Below are 19,324 nucleotides of genomic sequence, written 5' to 3' on the forward strand. Positions count from 1 at the left end.
CCGTTCACCAGTTAATGGCATTTGGGTTGTTTCCACTTTTTGGCTATTATGAATAATGCTGCTGTGAACGTTCATGTTCAAGTTTTTGCTTGAAAACCTGTTTTCATATCTTTGGATATATACAAAGGAGTGAAATGGCTAGGTCATATGGTAATTGTGTGTTTAACTTTTTGAGGAACCACTCTCTTACATTTCCACCAGCAATGTATGAAGGTTTTAATTTTGCCACCAACATTTTTTTGTTATACCCATTTTAGTGGGTGTAAAGTGGTCTCTCATTTTGGCTTTGTTTTTCTGTAATGATTGTGGAGCTACATTATATGTGCTTATTGGCCATTTGTGTATCTTCTTTGGAGAAATGTTTATTCAAGTACTTTGAAGTTTTTTTTTCTTTCTTTTTCAAGAAATGGTCTCACTCTGTCACCCAGGCTAGAGTGCAGTGGTGTGATCATGGCTCACTGCAGCCTCAACCTCCTGGGCACAAGCAATCCTCCCACTTGAGCTTCCCAAGTAGCTGGGGCTACAGGTACATGCCACTGCACCTGGCTAGTTTTTTAAAATATATTTTTTGTAGAAATGGGGTCCCACTCCATTGCCCAGGCTGGTCTCAAGCTTACGGGCTCAAGTGATCCACTCGCCTTGGCCTCTCAGAGTCTTGGGATTATAGGCATGAGTCAAGACAACCAGCTTTGCCCATTTTTACATTGGGTTGTTTGTCTTTTTGTTGTTGAGTTGAAGTAGTTCTTTATACATTCTATTAAAAGTAATGGCAAAAAAAAACTGCAATTACTTTTGCACCAACCTAATAAATCAGAGGTGTCCAATCTTTTGGCTTCCCTGGACCACATTGGAAGAAGAAGAATTGTCTTGGACCACACATAAAATACACCAACAGTAACGATAGCTGATAAGCTTTAAAAAATTGCAAAAACAAACAAACAAAAAAACCATAGTGTTTTAAGAAAGTGTATAAATTTGTTTTGGGCCACATTCAAAGCTCTCCTTGTCCACGTGCAGCCCGTGGGCTAGATAAGCTTGTTCTAGATGTTAGATTCCTATCAGATACATGATTTGGAAATATTTTCTCCCAGTGTGAGCATTGTCTTTTCACTCTCTTGATAGTATCCTTTGTTGCACAAAGTTTTTAATTTTGATGAAATCCAATTAATTTTTTCTTTTAATGCTTGTGCTTTTGGTGTCATATCTAAGAATCCATTTCCATTCTTGGACTCTCCATTCATCATTTTAATGTTTTCTTCTGACACATCTTCCAGTTTGCTAATTTTTTTGTGTCTAATCTACCTTTAAATCTATTTATTAAATTTTTAATTTCATAATTTCATTCCTCTGCTAAAATTTTGAACGTTTATTTTCTTAAACATATTTAGCGTATTATTTTAAATTCTGACCCTCATTGTTTTGTATTCAGTATTCTCTGTGAGACTATTTCTGGTTTATATGGCTTCTCTGATTTACTTTGTTCTTGTTATCTTATCTCTGTTATTGTTAATTAAGGGCTAGATGCTGTATGTGATAAATTATGTAAATAATTTGAGACCTACGATGATATTACCTTCCTCAAAGATTTATGTTTGTTTTGAGCAGGCACGATCAATCCAAGATTGCCTTAATTTAATTTTATGGGAAATATTTAGAGCTGAGCTTCAGTCCCCGTGAGAGCCCGTCAAGTTTCAGTTCATACTTGCTCCTACAGTATAGTTCTTTGGGCTTTTAACAAAAGTGTTGGCGTTTTGCCAGCACCACTTTCACCCGTTGGTGGGCCTTAGACTACACACACACACAAGCGCGCGCACATCCATACAGAATATATATATGTAAAAATTCATTATATATAATTTTATACCATATGTTCATGGTTCTAATTTTCCTTGGGAAAAGTTGATCTGAAGTACATAATTCTGCCATTACCAGAAATGGAAGTCAACAGCATATAAATAGAAGTAAACAGCATATAATTACTCTTTTTAAAAATTAGATTCAAAGATCATTATATTATAATGTCAGCCTTAACCACTTGAATTTTTGTGTATTTTCTTGGAGGTAGGGAGAAAGAAGTAGAGTTACAGTGATGCTACTAGCAATTGCACATGATGGCTTGCTAAGCAGATAAATACCTTTCATGTGTGTCTTATTGGGAAAAAAAATGTAAGATCATTTCTTTGTACAACTTATTTGGAAATATATTTTCTTATATTTCCTTATATGATTGCATCTCTCATGAGACAGTGAACACCTTATAAGAAGGAACCTTAGTTTACTCATCTTCAGTTTCCTAGTGCTAGACCTGGAATTGAGTACATAGTAAGTGTGGAAATGAATGCATGTAGTGAAAATACTTTATTTGATTTTTCACAGTGAAAAGTCAGCATTTGTTGTTCTGAATTATCCTATAAGATGTATTTTAATAGGGAAGGCAGGATCTTTTCTCACCAGCTCTTTTGTTCCATCCCCTACTAACAGGTGGCATCTCCACAGAAAGCGACTGTGCTTTTGAGCCAGACTACGCCGTCCCGCCACTTCCAGTGAGTGAAGGTATGCAGCACATTCGGATTATGGAGGGCATGTCTCGCTCTCTTCCATCCTCCCCCTTACTCACACATCAATCTATCAGTGTTCGGCTCCAGCCTGTGAAGAAGTTAACTGGTAAGGACTTTACCTAAATTTAGTATGTTTAACAGGAAACCTAACAATATGACACTTTAGGTCACGTCAGATGTGTATATGTGCATCTTTAGGTTTTTCCTGTCTGGCCTTCCTAATGTCACAGACTCTTGAAAAGTAGAACTCCAAATGATTTTAATTTAGAGAATTAGAACAGTGCTCAGTTTGACAGATTGATGTATTTATTTTCTAAATGACCCATCTGTTGTGAACATATTTTTCTAGGTTTTCAGGAAGTTTCTGGTTTTGCCAGAATACACTGTTGTTCTGATTTCATTTATAAGCTTGTTCATGTCAGATTAACAGATGGAGACATTCTAATTTTAGGATAATAGGAGCTTGATAGTTCAGCAAAGGTACATCAGTCGTATTTTATTTGAAATTGTTATTTGTATATTTTATATCTATTTTTAAAAGATAATTTAGATATTTTCCTCTACACTGGACATTAACTTCTTAGGATATTTATGATAATTCATAAGTTATGGATTATATTGATTTTAATATGATCTCACAATATGTATTACCCATTTAGATCAAGTTGTTAGGTGTGAAGCTGTCTTTATTAAATGGACTTTTGTCCTTTTACATTTTTTCAGTAAATAAATTTTAATATATAGTTGAAGAATGCTTATGTGTGAAAATATGTAATCCTGGGTCACTTTGTTAGATTTCTTCTAGCATTATCAATACATCCCTGATGTCAGTAAGTTGACTAGTATTGTTGGGTTATAAGTGCATGGAGGCATGAAATTAAGTTATCCACAAAGGATATATCAACTATTTCCTATTTGTCTGACATTGAGCTAGACAGCAGAGAAGTTTGATTATCATTATTCAAAATAAAATAAAAGGAGAAATGAATTTTTGGGCACTTCTGTCTATGCAGAGTGAAACTTTTTCACTGTTTATAATTTTCATCAAAATAATAGCATTTCTTTATTCTATAGTTCTACAAAGCATAAATTATGCCTCTTTACATTGTGTATTATTGGCATTTTCAAAAAAATAAGTGAATCAAAGTCACTTTGGTCATTAGATACTTCAGTCTAAAGACACTTTGGTCATTAGATTAAAAAAATAGGTAAAATAGCCTAATAACATAATATCCTGAAATACCAGTTGCCTTCTAATGTCCAAAAATATGATGAATTTTATGTGATTAGGCTTAAATAAAATCTTAGTGCTTAGAAATTCTCCTTGTTTTACAGTCAAAGGTATTATTGATTACTAAAAATATAAAAATCCCAAATCTGCTGGCTGTCATGTGATGTGCTTCATTTTACCACACACAGTGGAAAAATTAGCAAGTCCAGTTTCTATGCAGAAGTGAGCTGGATTACCTGAAGTTTTAGAGATACCACTTTCCTATCCCATTTGCCTATCTTAATTTGAATGTCAACTTAATAGTCAACCTTTATTAAGAGATAACTATTAAATATAACAAAGTCGATAACATACCTAATATCACAGTTACTGTATTGAAACAGTAATGCAAAGTGTAGTTGATTAATGACATGTATGAACTTTTGAGTTTTAATTTTATAGTATTTGAAGCTTCTGTAATTTCTCAAATAGTTTTATTTACTGAAGACTATCAAAGGCCTAAAAATTTAATAATTAAGAATGCATTTTTAAATTTTGGAAGAAAACAACTGTTTACTGAAAGAGTATGTCATGAAAAGGTTTCTTTGGTCAATTTTCTGCCAAGTGAAACAGAGGATAAGAATTGTCTAGTTTAACCTGGAATGAAATTACTTTGAAATTCAAAATAAAAACCTTAGTAGATTATTCATTAATTATTCCTTCTTGCCTAATCCTCAGTTACCCCTTCTTTTCTAATTATATCTTGTTGTAAGTAAGTAAAAGGGAAGTTGAATGGAAAAAAAATTAGCTAACCGTGAAGAAATGTTAACCAAAGAATGGTTCTTTCTTGGCATTAATTATCAAAATGCAGTAATTTAATCAGGCCATTAGGACTACACTTAGTAATTTCTCCATTTCAATACATTCAAACTTTCAGGTGCCTTATATGTATTCATATTACCAACCAGACTGAATGAATAGGTCCAGAAGAGTCATCATATTCGATTTTCTTTGTGACTTTCTAATAGTCTCTTGTCTCTGGCACAGTTAAAAGCAGTTTGCTTATTATTTTTCAATGCTTTTTACTTAATCTCACAAATATTTGTCTAAGGCCCATTACATGCGTAGGCACTGCTCTAGATATGATAGAGTGGTGTAAAAGGACTACTAAGACCCCTGCCTTCAAGGATTTTATATTTCAATTGAGAGAAGATATAATAAATGCATAGCCAGTAAATAAATACTTGAATTTTAAATAGTGGCAAGTACTACAAAGGTAATGCAATACAGAAGGGGATAGAAACTGGGGTTGAGGTAGAGTTTCCTTCTATGGAATGACTGGAGAGAGTCAAAGGAGGAGATATTTGAGCTGAGTTTTGAATTTAAGAAGGAGCCAGCCATGGGAAGATCTGGGATCGGAGCTTTCCAGGCAGAGCTAACAGTCAGAACAAAAGTCCTAAAGCAGAAATGAGCTTGGCATGTTCAAGGAATGGAAAGAAGGCAAGTGTGGCCTAAGCAGAGTAAGTCTGAAGGGGGCAGTAATAAAAAATGAGTTAGAGCTGGGCACAATGGCTGATACCTGTAATCTCAGCACTTTTGGAGGCCAAGGCAGGAAGATTGCTTGAGGCCAGAAGTTCGAGACCACCCTGGACAACATGATGAGACCCTGTCTCTACAGAAAATAATTTAAACAAAATAACTGGGTGTCATGGCATGCCACCCATATGTAGTCCTAGCTACCAAGGAGGCTATGGTGGGAGTATTGCTTGCGCCCAGGAGGTGGAGCTGCAATGAGCTCTGATCGCACCACTGCACTCAGGTCTGGGAAACAGCAAGCAAGACCCTGCCAGTAAAAAAAATAAAAATAAATAAATAAGTAAAAAGAGTTGGAGAGGTAGGCAGAAGCCAGAGTTTTTAGGGTCATGGTAAGGCGCCTGCTCTGACTGTAGGATTTTAAACAGAGGAGGAACAGGTAGTAGTATGATCCAATTTACCTTGTAATCAAATCTTGTTGGCAAATATGTAGAGAATGAAGTATGAGGGACTAGAATATCACATGTTCATTAGCCTTGTGCAGTCAGCCCTCTGCATCCGTGGATTCAACCAAACACAGATAGAAAATATTTTTCTTAAAAAAACCATCTGTACTGAACATGTAGATTTTTTTATAATCCCTAAACAGTACAGTCTAACAACTATTTACATGGCATTTACATTGTATTAGGTATTATAAGTAATTTAGAAAGGATTTGACGCATACAGAAAGATGTGCATAGGTTATATGCAAATACTGTGCCATTTCATATCAAGGATTTGAGCATAATCCGAGGAAGGTCCTGGAACCAGTCCCCCATGGATACTGGGGGACAGGTGCATAGGTTTTCCTGATCTTTAAATAGTCATTATTAGTCATTGTCTTCACTTCTGATAAGATGGGTACTTATGTTTTCATCTTATAAGATATGACAAAGGATATGACAAAGGAGTATCCTTTTCCTGTCATTGTTACTGTGTAACCTTTATACTCTTAATGTATTTATCTTAGTCTTCCATGCCGATGTATATAAAGACTCATTTGCAGATATAGGTCCATTTCCAAATACTTTGACTCATTTTCAGTCTGGAGGGAGTAAGATTGGGTAAAGACCAGCTCAAGAATAGATATAATTTAGAGCTTAAAAACTAATTTTTAAATGTATACACACCTCACTCTAGTCAGTACAAAAATAAGTTAATGTAGTAAACATGTTCAAGAGAGACACAGACTTTGTGGTCAGACTGTTTGAGTTTGTATTCCAGCTCTGAGTGTCATGTCATGACTGTTTGCTTCTGTTTCTTCATCTGTAAAATGGGGATAGCAATAATACAACCAACTTCATGGGTGGTTGTATTATTCTTATAATCACATTGTTTTATACTTTTTAAAAACTATGTTTAAGTGCTCAGAAAGTGTTAACTGTTACTGTTAATACAATTTGTTTAAATTTGTTGAGAAGTTTATAAAAATTGCTTTTCATGTTAAACACCAGTGGGAACTTTAAAGTTTTATAGGTTTTTAAAGTCGCACTTTTTAATAAGTAATAGCAATAATAATGACAATAATTTTTATTATAATGTCTGTTGTGTGGCATACACTTATTAGCTTGTGTTTTTGTCACTGGTATCGCCACTTTACAGACGAGCAAATTAAGTTCACAGAGAGGTAAATGTCTTGCTGAAAGTAAAATGTCTTGTGGAGGATAATACAGCTAGGCAGCGGTCAGAGTTAGGATTAATACCCAGTCCCTCCAGATATGTCTCATTTTCCAAGAAGAAAATCGAGGTTTAGAGAAGTTAAATAGCTCATCCAGAGCATCTAGTATATCAGTTAAGATTTTTGTTGTTTCAGGTAATAAAAGATACAGCCAAACGGTTTAAGCAGTAAAGAAGACCTAAAAATTGGGCACGTTTCAAGGTTGTTGGACTTACTTAGGTATTGCTGTGCTTTGGGGGTGATGTGGAAGACAGTAAGCAGAGGCTCCCTGTGGTCTCCAGATTCTTGCCCAGTGCTCATTCCAAGATGCTTTCCCATAGTGTCATAAGGATCCTCAGCATAGATAGATGATTAAGGAGTGCTAAAACTTCATTCATTCTTACGGAATGTATATTATTTACCCATTATGTACATTTGTTAAATTTAGTGAAACTTAAATTTTGCATATACATACTTCGGGTAGGGGTGAAAATTGGTACAACCATTTTTATGGCAATTTGGCAATATGTATCACAGTTATAAGGCATGTAATCCGTAATAAGCCAATTTTATTGCTAAGAGTTTGTTTTACAAATAAGCTTGAACAGATTTGAAAATGTGTATGTATGTGTGTACATACATGTGATATTGTTTATATAGCAAAAAATGAAAATCCAAATATTTCTGAATAGGAACCCGTGTGTGTTTTTAAATGACACATACGTACATACATGCGTGTGTTTGTTGGTAGCCTAGAGAGAGAACTCTTAATCAGAAGTGGGAGAGGGATGACATAAGTGTTGCTGTATAGCTTTCTGTAAGTCTTATCATGTTGAAAATGCAAAATCTCTTGAGACAGTATAACAAAATGAACCCTGTCATTTCCTAACTGTGTAATCTTGCTCAAATTTGTTTAAAGTCTCTGTACTTCAACTCCCTTATTTCTAAACTAGGGGTGATAATAGTATCTACCTCATAGGACTAATAAGATAATTAGATTAATTAGTACATGTAAAGTACATAAGACAGTGTCTGGCATAGAGTAAGTAGTCAAAATGTTAGCTACAATTATTATTATAGTTTCCAAAGAGATGTGGGTATTGTTTATCAGCTATGTCAAGTATGTGTTCTGAGCTTTTGCAAGGTAGCCTTCAAGAAACTTAATTACGCTAAGTAAGTCCCTCTACTTTTCTGAGGAGTAATCTTCAAATACCAACATCAAATAGACTATTATCTAATCTCTGGGGGGGGGGAAATGGCCTGATTTTAAAAGTATTTGTTGCCAATAGATTGGATTGACCTTGTGGCAATCCAGTTTGGATGGCAAATAAGTCACAATAACTGATCTGATCATGCTGAACCTGGATATTTTAGATGCTAGCTATGGCCAAAGCCACGAATAAAAAGGAAACTTTTACTTGTTCCAGAAACATCCTGGGGAAACCATTGAAAAGTTCTTTTGACATTAAAAATGGCCTATACATAGTGTTATTCTATGTAGTCTGATATAAGTATATTCATGATATGTTCTTTGCATAATAATATACTTATCTTGCAATTTTTGAAAATGTACTAGAATTCAAGATATACTGTGGTGAATTTTATGATGGGAAAAAATACAGAATTGCTAGCAAGATTAAGATTTCTTAAACATACAGTCTAGCATATAACAAACATTAAATATTATTTTTCTTCTCATTTATATCTTGGAAAAAATGGAAACATAGTCTTGTTTTGTAAACATCCTGGAAAAATTATTGAAAAGTGAATTGGAAACTATAAAGGTCCTGTAGATAGTATTAGTCTCTATAGTCAAGATTTATTTCAGCGTACTTATAATGCTGTGGCATCTGAGTAAATATCTTGCAATTTTAGGATAAACATTGGAATTCATAATATAGTATAATGAATTTGTTAGATTAAAAAATATAGGAGACATGCATGGTAGTCTTAAGTTCCATCATTGCTAATTGTTAGAGACCACGTGTTTTTGTAAGATTAAATGAGGAAATATATACCAAGACTTTTAAGCTCTTTTGGAATAATAGAATAATTGAACTATTAGGTCTGGACCTCAGACAGTACCAGGGTACTGTTTCTAATTCGGTTTCTAACTATTTCTAATTCAGATTCTCTGGTTTATGAGATAAAGATTAGGTTATTGTAAAACAGTGTAGGATTGGATAAAAGGGGAGGGGCCTTATTTCCATTTCTGGCCTTGAAGAGTTTATTTCTGTAGTCTTCCAAATCAAAAGTAGAGAATGTTAGAGGGTTATTACTTAATTCAATATAATAATTTCAATTATTGTGAGTCAGTATTGTTAAAGAAAACCAGAGCTCAACAGTAAAGTGGTAAAAACAGATTTTAGTAAGGCTCTTTTGCAATAGTATAGAACTGGGCTCAATTCTGAATACAGTAAAGAATGTTGGGTATTTATAGCCAAGGAGAAGAGTGGGGTGGAGGATAGAATCAGTGGATGAGAAATTATTAAGAAGAGGCTTCAAGAGTAAGAGGATTATTGCCGAACCACTAAACAGTGCCTTGCTGAAGGCAAGCCATGTTGACCAGATTATCAAGGGTAGGGGGATTCTCACTAAACTGAGTTAGCAGGATTCTTGCTACGACTGGGCCAGGAGGCTTGAGGACAAGGCCCACGCAAGAGCGTTGAAACAAACCTGTACGTTATGCACATGTACCCTAGAACTTAAAGTATAATAAAAAAAGAAAGAAAGAAAGAAGGAAGGAGGGAGGGAGGGAAGGAGGGAGGGAAGAAAGGAAGGAAGGAAAGAGGGATCAGAGGAGCCTGACGAAAGTTTGGTTAAGGGGTGAGCCTTTGCCACTGCGTATATGTTGAACACCTAAAAGGCAGCGTAAATTATCAAATAAATAATCCTTTTGTGATATTTACATACACTGGATTTCAAAATAATTAAATCTTCTCTTTTTATATTTAACCTGTGAGGTTTTAGACAAGAAAGTAATCTTCTAGTTTTTTTTTTTTCATATTTGAGTGGAAGTCACTCATACAGAGTAGAAGTATTATTTATACTGTTGCAGTGTTTATTTATAAAAGGATTATTTGTAGTAGGTGTAGTAATACTGTATGTATTCCATTGAAATATAGTAGCCCTGTCTTCCTGCCTCTATTCAGCCACCACTAGGGAAAGTTTGCAAAAGTGCCCAAATGACCCTTAATGAAGAGAGAGCGAAAATAACAGGTCATTTATACTTTTAAAATGAAATGGTTTCATTTCTGTCAGGTTAGATGAAAATTGGAATGGAAGAAAAACAATAAGAAAAATATTTTTAAAAGCCACATAAGATGAAATAAGTTAGTTGTCACAAGAAAGTGATATCAGTTTCCCTTATAAAGATGAAGTTATCAGAGTGTATAAAAAGCATTTCCAGTGAGATGTTATTTATAATAGATGCTTCTAAACAAATTGAGAGGAAGCTTGCAAATAAAGGGATGAAATATATATACCAAATAAATGTTGAGAAAAGGATAGTATTATTTGCAATAATATTAAACACAAAGAAAAAAGTTTTATTTGATATTTTATGCAGATACAATTCATGAAGTAGATGTTAACGATTATTGCTTTTTTATGCATGAGACAACATGGCATCAAAATGTATAAAGTTATCCAAGAGAAAAGAAAACATATGTTCACACCAAAACTAGTACACATATGTTCATAGCAGCATTATTCATAATAACCAAAGAGTGAAAACAGTTTGATGTTCATTAGCTGATGAGTGGATAAATAAAAAGTGATATATTCGTATTACTTGGCATTAAAAATAAATGCTTTCATGATCCATGGTGAACTTTGAAAATGTTAACGCTAAGTGAAAGAAACCAGTCACAAAAGAACATATATTATACAATTGCAGTTATATGAAATGTCCAGAATAGGCAAATAATCTATAGAGACGGAATGTTAATTGGTAGTTACTTAAGGGAAGGGGGTCACCAACGATAGTATAGGTAGTGAATGCTTAAGAGTCTAGGGTTTCATTTTGGGGTGATGAAAATGTTCTACACTTAAATTATGGTGACAGTTGTACAACTCTGTGAACGTATTAAATCCATTGAATTGTACTTATATCTCAATAAGAAAGTTTTTTAAAAATAAAAACTTTATATATTAAACATTAGCAACCAAAGGGAAAGTTGATGAATTTATATTTAACCCATTTATGCCTGAGGCTACAAATTTTTTCATGTGAAAAATCAGACCTTGGCCATGACCTTGAGCAGTAAGATATAAATAACTCCCACAAGCTTAGCAGTCCAATAATGGAATACTAGGCATAAATGCGTTAAAGCAGATTTCATGCCTCATAAAATGAACAGCTCATTAAAGGATATGGATAATTTGAATAATAAGCAATTAATAAACAACTCTTTATATTTCAGAATTGCTAAAAGATTTGGAATGTTCTAAACAAAAATAAGTGTTTGAGATGATGGATATCTCAGTTACCCTGATTTGATCATTACATATTGTATGACTGTATCCAGATATTACATATACCCCATAAATATGTAAAGTTAACATGTGTCAAGTTTTTGAAAGCTTAATTCAGCTGAGTGTAGAACCTCATACTGAAAAACATAAGATTTCTTATACTTGTATTATTTTCCAGCACTTGTGAACTGTTTATAAAAGTTGATTTTAGGCCGGACATGGTGGCCCAGGCCTGTAATCCCAGCACTTTGGGAGGCCGAGGTGGGCAGATCACGAGGCCAAGAGATCGAGACCATCCTGGCCAACATGGTGAAACCCCGTCTCTACTAAAAATACAAAAATTAGCTGGGCGTGGTGGCACGTACCTGTAGTCCTAGCTCCTCGGAAGGCTGAGGCAGGAGAATCCCTTGAACCCAGGAGGCGGAGGTTGCAGTGAACCAAGATCGTGCCGCTGCACTCCAGCCTGGAGTGAAAACAGTTTGATGTTCATTAGACAGAGCGAGACTCCGTCTCAAAAAAATAAATAAATAAGTAAAAATAAAAAAAGTTGATTATGTATTTTGGCCATAAAGAAATCTCTGGACAATGCACCTATTTTTCATTGAAAATCAAAATAGAATCTAACAACAAAGAAGATAGGGAGAAATTTCTTTTCTACTTCTAAAATTTTTAAGTTTTAAAATAACTTTTGGGTTAAAATAGAAACCAAAATTGGAAAAAAAATGTTGGAAATTAACATGTATTATGTATTAAAACTTATTAAATGTAGCCGAAGTGATACTCTGTGGAAAGGTCATTACCTTGAATACTTTTATTAGAAAACAGGAAGTACTGAAAATAAATGAACTAATAAGTCAAGGAGATTGAGGAAGACGTAGTAAACATGAAGTAATCAATAAAGTTAAAAGAGAAAATGAATAAACAAAAAACTAGTACTTGATCAATGAAGCCACAGTTCCCTTGAAAAGACTAAGACAATAGAGGAATCTTTGATAGAAGTGATCAAAATGAAAAAGAGGGATAGAGAAAACATACAGAACGAAAAGTTAGTCACTAATCTTTTTATTATAAGAGAATACAGCATATAGCTTTATAGCAAAACAACACACACAAAAAAACCTTGAATGAGATGGAAGAAAATAGGCTGTAAATTTGACTCAAGAAAACTTAAAATTATGACTAGCCTGGTAACCATAGAAATCAAAGATCTCCAAGAGTCAGCAGACCTAGATGATTTTACAGGCAAGTTTTAGCTAAACTTACAAGTAATAAAGTTATAATAATAGTAGTAGTAATTAAAGATAATATTTTTTGAGCTGTTACCCTGTTCTAGACAGTGTTAAGTACTTTACGTATATGAGCAAATTTAATCTTCACAGCAAACTTAGTGGATAGTCAACAGTCTCTGTGTGAACACTTTCAATGATGGTAAGCTTTCTTCTTTGTGACATAGCCTGTTCCTTTGTTCAATAGTTTTAACTGGCAGTTCTCTAATTTACATGGATGGAAATGCCCTCCTTTATTGCTCCTACCCGTTAGTCCTAGTTCTGCCTTTTAGAATTATATTGCATAAACTAACCTCTTTCACATGGCAGTCTTACATCCTGGAAAGCAGCCATCATGTGTACTTTTCTGTAGCTTAAAAGACTTTATTTACAGCCTGTCTAATATCAAGATGGTAGTGCAACTGTTATTTTCATGATCTTCTGCTCTAGTAACCATATGAAAATGGACATGAGATTACTTTGAAGTTACTCTTCCTTGTGACCCCTTATCAACTCTCAGTAAGATAATTTTTTTCTTTTGAGAAATTTTAGAGAAACTCCTAGTATCCACATTTTGGCATCCTTTAGTCCTGTAGTTCTGTGAATTTCCTGCATGGTTTTATAGAAACTGTTATTGGTAGTTTCATGTTCATGTCTTCCTGTCCTTTTAGAATTCGGAAAGGTAAATTGTTTGGGCCTGGATTTTGATTATGTGTATTTTAACTTGTCCTCAAAATTTGGTCTTTAATGACCTCTTAATGATGTTTATTAGTTTAAATATAATTTTCTTAATGGAGAACATTAAAGCACAATCAGAGTTGGCTTAATTTGTTTAGGTTGCTATAAGAAAAAACTTCTGAGACTGGGTAATTTATAAAGAACAGAAATTTATTTTCTCACAGTTCTGGTGACTGGGAAGTGTAAGATCAAGGCACCAGGAGGTTTGGTTGTCTGGTAAGGGCTGCTGTCTGCTTCCAAGATAACACCTTGTTGCTGCATCCTGCAGGAGGGAGGAACATGGCGTCCGCGCCTGAGGGAAGGTGGAAGTGCGAGAGAACCTAACTCTGTGGCCTCTTTTATAAGGTCTTAATCCAAGCCACAAAGGGAGGAGCCTTTATATGACTTAACTACCGTTGAAAGGTCCTACCTCTTTGCTGTCAGATTGGCCGTTAAATTTCAACACCTGAATTTTGGAGGACACGTTCAAACCATAGCACCAAGGGCTGAGTCATGGATTGTTGTCTCATGCTTAGAGCAGGATATTGTTAGGCATGGCAAACTTTGGAGTCAGATATACTTGGGTTCAAACTCTGACTCTGCTACTTACTAGCTGTATGACCTTGGCATACAGTCACTTGACTGCTCTGAGTATGTTTTCTTACCTGTATTATATTATTGGTATTTCTGCATCACAGAGTATTGTACGGATTAAATAAGATATCATGGCCGGGAGTGGTGGCTCACACCTGTAATCCCAGCACTTTGGGAGGCCGAGGTGGGAGGATTTCCTGAACTCAGGAGTTTGAGAATAGCCTGGGCAACATTGCAAAACCCTGTTTCTACTAAGAATACAAAAAAAATTAGCTGGGTGTGGTGGCATGCACCTGTAAGCCCAGCTACTCGGGAGGCTGAGGCAGGAGAATCACTTGAACCCGGGAGGCGGAGGTTGCAGTGAGCTGAGATAGTACCACTGAACTCCAGCCTGGGCAACAGAGTGAGACTCTGTCTCCCCGCCAAAAAAGTAATTTATTAAATAAGATATATGTTAAGAACTTAGTAAAGAGTTTAGCTTGTAGAAGGTGATTCATAAATGAAGCTTATTATAAAATCACTGCATGATTATCTTTCCCATGCAGAAGATCTGTCCTGTCCTTGTCCATTTTTTAATTCTAAAAATATCCCAACAATCCTTTTTGCTGTCTTCAAAACATAGCTCTTCTCAGCTGGGGCAGTATTCTTCCTGGACAGTATAATTAAATGGTTTTCTACTCTTCATCTTTGATTATGGTTTTCTACTCTTCATCTTTGATTATTTCCCTCTCTCTTTGTGTATTTCTTCTTCGGGCACAGTCTGTCTTTATCGAAAAATTTCTGGTATGGCAATATTTATTTCTTTAGATGTTTCCATATGTTTATGATTGTATAAATTGCTTTTTATTTTATTTATTTATATTTTGAGACTGTATCTCGCTCTGTCACCAGGCTGGAGTGCAGTGGCACCATCTCGGCTCACTGCAACCTCTGCCTCCTAGGTTCAAGCGATTCTCCTGCCTCAGCCTCCTGAGTAGCTGGAATTACAGGCGTGCACCACCACACCCAGCTAATTTTTGTATTTTTAGTAGAGATGGGGTTTCACCATGTTGGCCAAGATGGTCTCAATCTCCTGACCTTGTGATCCGCCTGCCTCGACCCCCCAAAGTGCTGGGGTTACAGGTGTGAGCTACCACGTCCGGCCATTGCTTTTTAGTTTTAATCTGTACCCTCAAACCATATTTTCTTTTAAAATTATTGACCATTGGCTCATAGCTTCTTTTCTCTACATTTTAAAAGAAATGTTTGCCTGAATCTGAAGTGTTGAATTGATGGTCCAGCATTCCTTTTAGTGCTGTGACCAATGAAGGGTCAAACCAAGGACACCTAGGACCTGAGATGGAGAAGGCAAGTTAGTAAGATAACAGTGTGGTAGCACTCACGAAGTAGATGCATAAACAGACCCTAAACATTAGGGTGGATCAGCAGTAGGGTAATCGTTGGGTGTCACAGGAAGTAAGGGGAACCTGTTAATCCAAGGGAATCTAGCGGGAGGCAGTAAGCAAAGTTCCAGGGAGGACAAGTAGTCAGCACCAAGAAAAATGTCTAACATTGAGGACACAGTGTAAGGTAATGTTTGTTTTTCAACAAATCTTTATGGAATGTCTATAATGTGGCAGGGTTAAGGTTCAGAACTCTAGGCCCAAAAGAAATGATAGGGTCACACTGGTCAGGAACCCAGCTGAACGCAGAACCCATTTAGAATTCTACATATTCATTGGTAAACTCTGGGCAGATTAGTTCTTTTTGAGCTTCTGTTTCTTCATATGTAAAGTGTAGGTAACAACACCTTAAGGCTGAGAGGAATACAGAAATGTGTGTAGAGTTTCTTTTTGTGCCAGGCACTTCTTGTGACAAACAAGAGGAAATAATAAAAAGAATCCTAGCATGTGAAAAAGTTGTCAATCATTTGATATCTTCTTTAGCTACTGTGTTGTGGTTCCAAGAATTGGCTATCAGTTTTAAACATAGAAAATACCATGAAGATTACAGAAAAAAAAAAAAAAATCCTTCATTGTCCATCCTTCTTCTGTGACCTTCCCCAGAAAACTCACCATGATTTATGCCATAGTCCGTAGGAAGTCTAATTTTTTTACTTAATTGACCTTGTCCTTCTCTGCTTGCTTAACTTCCCACCTGCTGTAGAATGTGAGCAGTTTAGAAAGTGTCATGTGGAGTTTAAGGGCTAAACAATTTTGGCCATGAGGAATACTTTTCAGTCACAAAGCATCACAAAAGTCAAATAAATATCCACGATTCAAAAGAAATCCTTAGTAACTCTCTGAACAGGAAATAAATTGCAGTATGGGATAATACAAAGGTTAGAACAGAATATATGTTCACATTATAATAGAAATTTTTATAATTGTAAACTATATATTCTGATTATAGAAAATTATGCACCCAAATTGACATTCAACCCATAAGAGTAATAAACCCATGGCATGGCAGAGTAACTCCCTCTTAGAGGAGGATTTTAAACACCAGAGGGCAGAGTGTTCCAGAGGACATTTTCAGTTCACCTGGCCTTTCTTAAGTGTAAATACGCATCCTCACCTTGTCCATCAGTCATTCATGTCATTGGCAGAATTTCAGAAGTTTAGAAATACGGTCATTTCATTTTACTTATTTTTTTAAAAGACACAGAGTCCTGCTTTGTCACCCAGGCTGGAGTGTGGAGGCACGATCACTGCTCATTGCAGCCTCAGCCTCCTGGGGTCAAGAGATCTTCCCACCTCAGCCTCCTGAGTAGCTGGGACTACAAGCGTGCACTACCATACCTGGCTAATTTTTTCATTATTTTGTAGAGATGGAGTCTTGCTATGTTGCCCAGGCTGGTCTCAAAGTCCTGGGCTCAAGCAACCCTCTCACCTCGGTCTCCCAAAGCGCTGGGATTACAGGTGTGAGCCACTGTGCCCAGCCAAGAAATATGGTCATTTTAGAGTTGTCTATGTGGTGTTGTCAGTTTTGATGACTTTGTTTAGCTAGCACAATGAGCAGTATTTTGAGTTATACCAGAGTTGGTTGAACATCTCTGTTTCCCCCTTTTCTGGTTAATGTTCACGTTTCTGATTTCTGAAAATGTTTTTTTTTAAAAAAAAATTACATATACATCTATATCATTCTGTAAATTTTATAACTTTAGTTTAATGAAATAAGTAAAGTGAGAGAAAAGAGATTTGATATGTGTATCTTATGGCTCAGTATGCCCTTTTATGCCCTGCTTATCAATAAAAACATTCTGAAAGAACCACCTGCCAACTCACGACCTTTTTCAAATGTTACAATTATCATTTAGAAGTAGCATCACACATTTGGGAAAATTTTATTCAGGGTTTAGATAGTAAAGTTGACATATAAAATAAAAACTAAGTATAAAAATTATCCTCAGAAATTCATTACATATCATTCATGACATGCATTAAACAGAAATACTGCTTCTCAATATGTCCAACCCTGCCAGTTTATCCTTTAGAGTTGTAACTGTTTCACTCTTTACCCTCTTTTTCTTCGACCACCAGATGAAGTAGGTGGCTAATGTATAAGGATCACATATATGATTTTTAAGAATATATTTCTTTTTCTTCTCTGTCAGTCATTACCCTACTGCTGCAGATTGAAGTCCTGATCTGGAGCAGTAGCTGTTGCTAGGAAAGACACAACCCCCCATAGAAATTTGGCCAAAACTTGAATTGCTGTAACTAGTAGAATGGTTACTTTCTTATTCCTGTGAGAACAGAGATTTCGTATGTACATCTCTTCATAAATATTACCCTACCTTTAAGCACTATAGAGTGTAGCACGGATGATCACTCCTTAGAGAAAGCTTTTAATATTGCAAGACTGGAAAAAGAATAAAAATAAAAAAGAATATAAAACTGTGTAAGTTTTAGCATGACTTACCTAAATTAATCATAAAGGAGTTAAAAATTAGTAACCAAGGGGAAGAGCTTAACTCCTTAAATCTCTCTCCACCCTTAAGTTAAATCCAGTTTTTCAAACAAAACAAAACCTGTGCACTTTGTCTTTTAAGGTATTTTAATCATGTCCTCATCCCAGTTAGCTCTTACAGAGCATAAGCAACGTTAATATGAAAGTCAGTGAAAAATTTAGTTGTGGTCCAAGTTTACATTTTTTGCATAACTTTTCTGGCATCTCTCTAATGCAAAGATCTGCTCAACATGACTTGATGATGGGGAGGTGGGAGAGAAACTTGCTCTTTTTACTTAAGATATTGGATAATCAGTATTCTAAAAAGTCACAACTAAAGAGAATTTCCCTCAAAAACAACTACTGGCGCAAGACAATATTTGAGTTAAAAAACTTACTAGATAGAAGAGATTAGACCATCCAGGAAACAGAATGAGATATGCTGTCCATAGAATTTACAAGTCAAACATAATAGCTCATTTTTGAGTTTACACTACAGTTTTCTAGTTAGGTAGGATAAAAAGTAATAGGTTATTTTAAACAACTCTATCACTTTGCATGTTCTTTAATATTAACCATTCCATAGAAACTGCTTATACTTCTTTATTACCAAGTTACTATTTTCTAAAGACATTTATAAGTCATGTTGAGGCAGTAGAATTACCTGTACGTTATTATATTAAATAATCCTTGAACGCTAGTCCACAGTATCTGTATCTCCTATAATTCTAAAAAGAAATAGCTACTTGTGACAAGTATGTGCAGTGTGATGGGACACAATATCCAACCAAACATAAAACCTAGCCCGGAAAAATGTTTACCCTTTCAAGCAATTTTCTGTGTCTGTGGAGTTCTATTGAAATTCCACTTTTCATTTTTATCTTTGCTATTTTGCTTAGATACTATTTAAAAAGATAATACAGATTTTTAGAATTTCAAGCCTTTGCATTGTATTTGTTTTTTCTATTCACACAGTAACGTTAGGAATAAGGTAGAACATGCTTTACTGAGATGAATCAGAGGGTCAGAGTAGTTAGGTGACTTACTCAGGCTTGTATTTAAAAGTAGCAAAGCTGTTAGTCCAGCTACAGTCAGAAGACTAGTCAAATGCATGTTCATCCCACTACATTGCAATTCTTTTTAGTCACATTTTACTGAGGTTCTTCATTTATGGAGATAAATGCATCATAAATCTATGACCAATTCATAAATCTATGACCAACAAATACATAACTTTCCCAGAATTGTTATTATAATGGCAATGTTGCCCACATAAGAGAATGGTGTAATAAGTAAATTTACCTAATATTTTGCTTTGTATTGTATCTGAATATTTCATTAA

General features: G+C 35.2%; 1 protein-coding gene across 1 annotated transcript in view; it reads left to right on the forward strand.

The window, feature by feature from the left end:
• TANC2 (tetratricopeptide repeat, ankyrin repeat and coiled-coil containing 2) overlaps window positions 1-19,324 on the forward strand; it is a 481,882-nt gene that overhangs the window by 146,747 nt on the left and 315,811 nt on the right. Inside the window, exon 4 of the mRNA XM_025361091.1 lies at window positions 2,482-2,664. Coding sequence (XP_025216876.1) covers window positions 2,482-2,664 — 183 coding nt within the window. The remainder of the gene's footprint in view (window positions 1-2,481; window positions 2,665-19,324) is intronic.

The sequence above is a fragment of the Theropithecus gelada genome, chromosome 16 (assembly GCF_003255815.1).
Source record: "Theropithecus gelada isolate Dixy chromosome 16, Tgel_1.0, whole genome shotgun sequence".
NCBI lineage: Eukaryota > Metazoa > Chordata > Mammalia > Primates > Cercopithecidae > Theropithecus > Theropithecus gelada.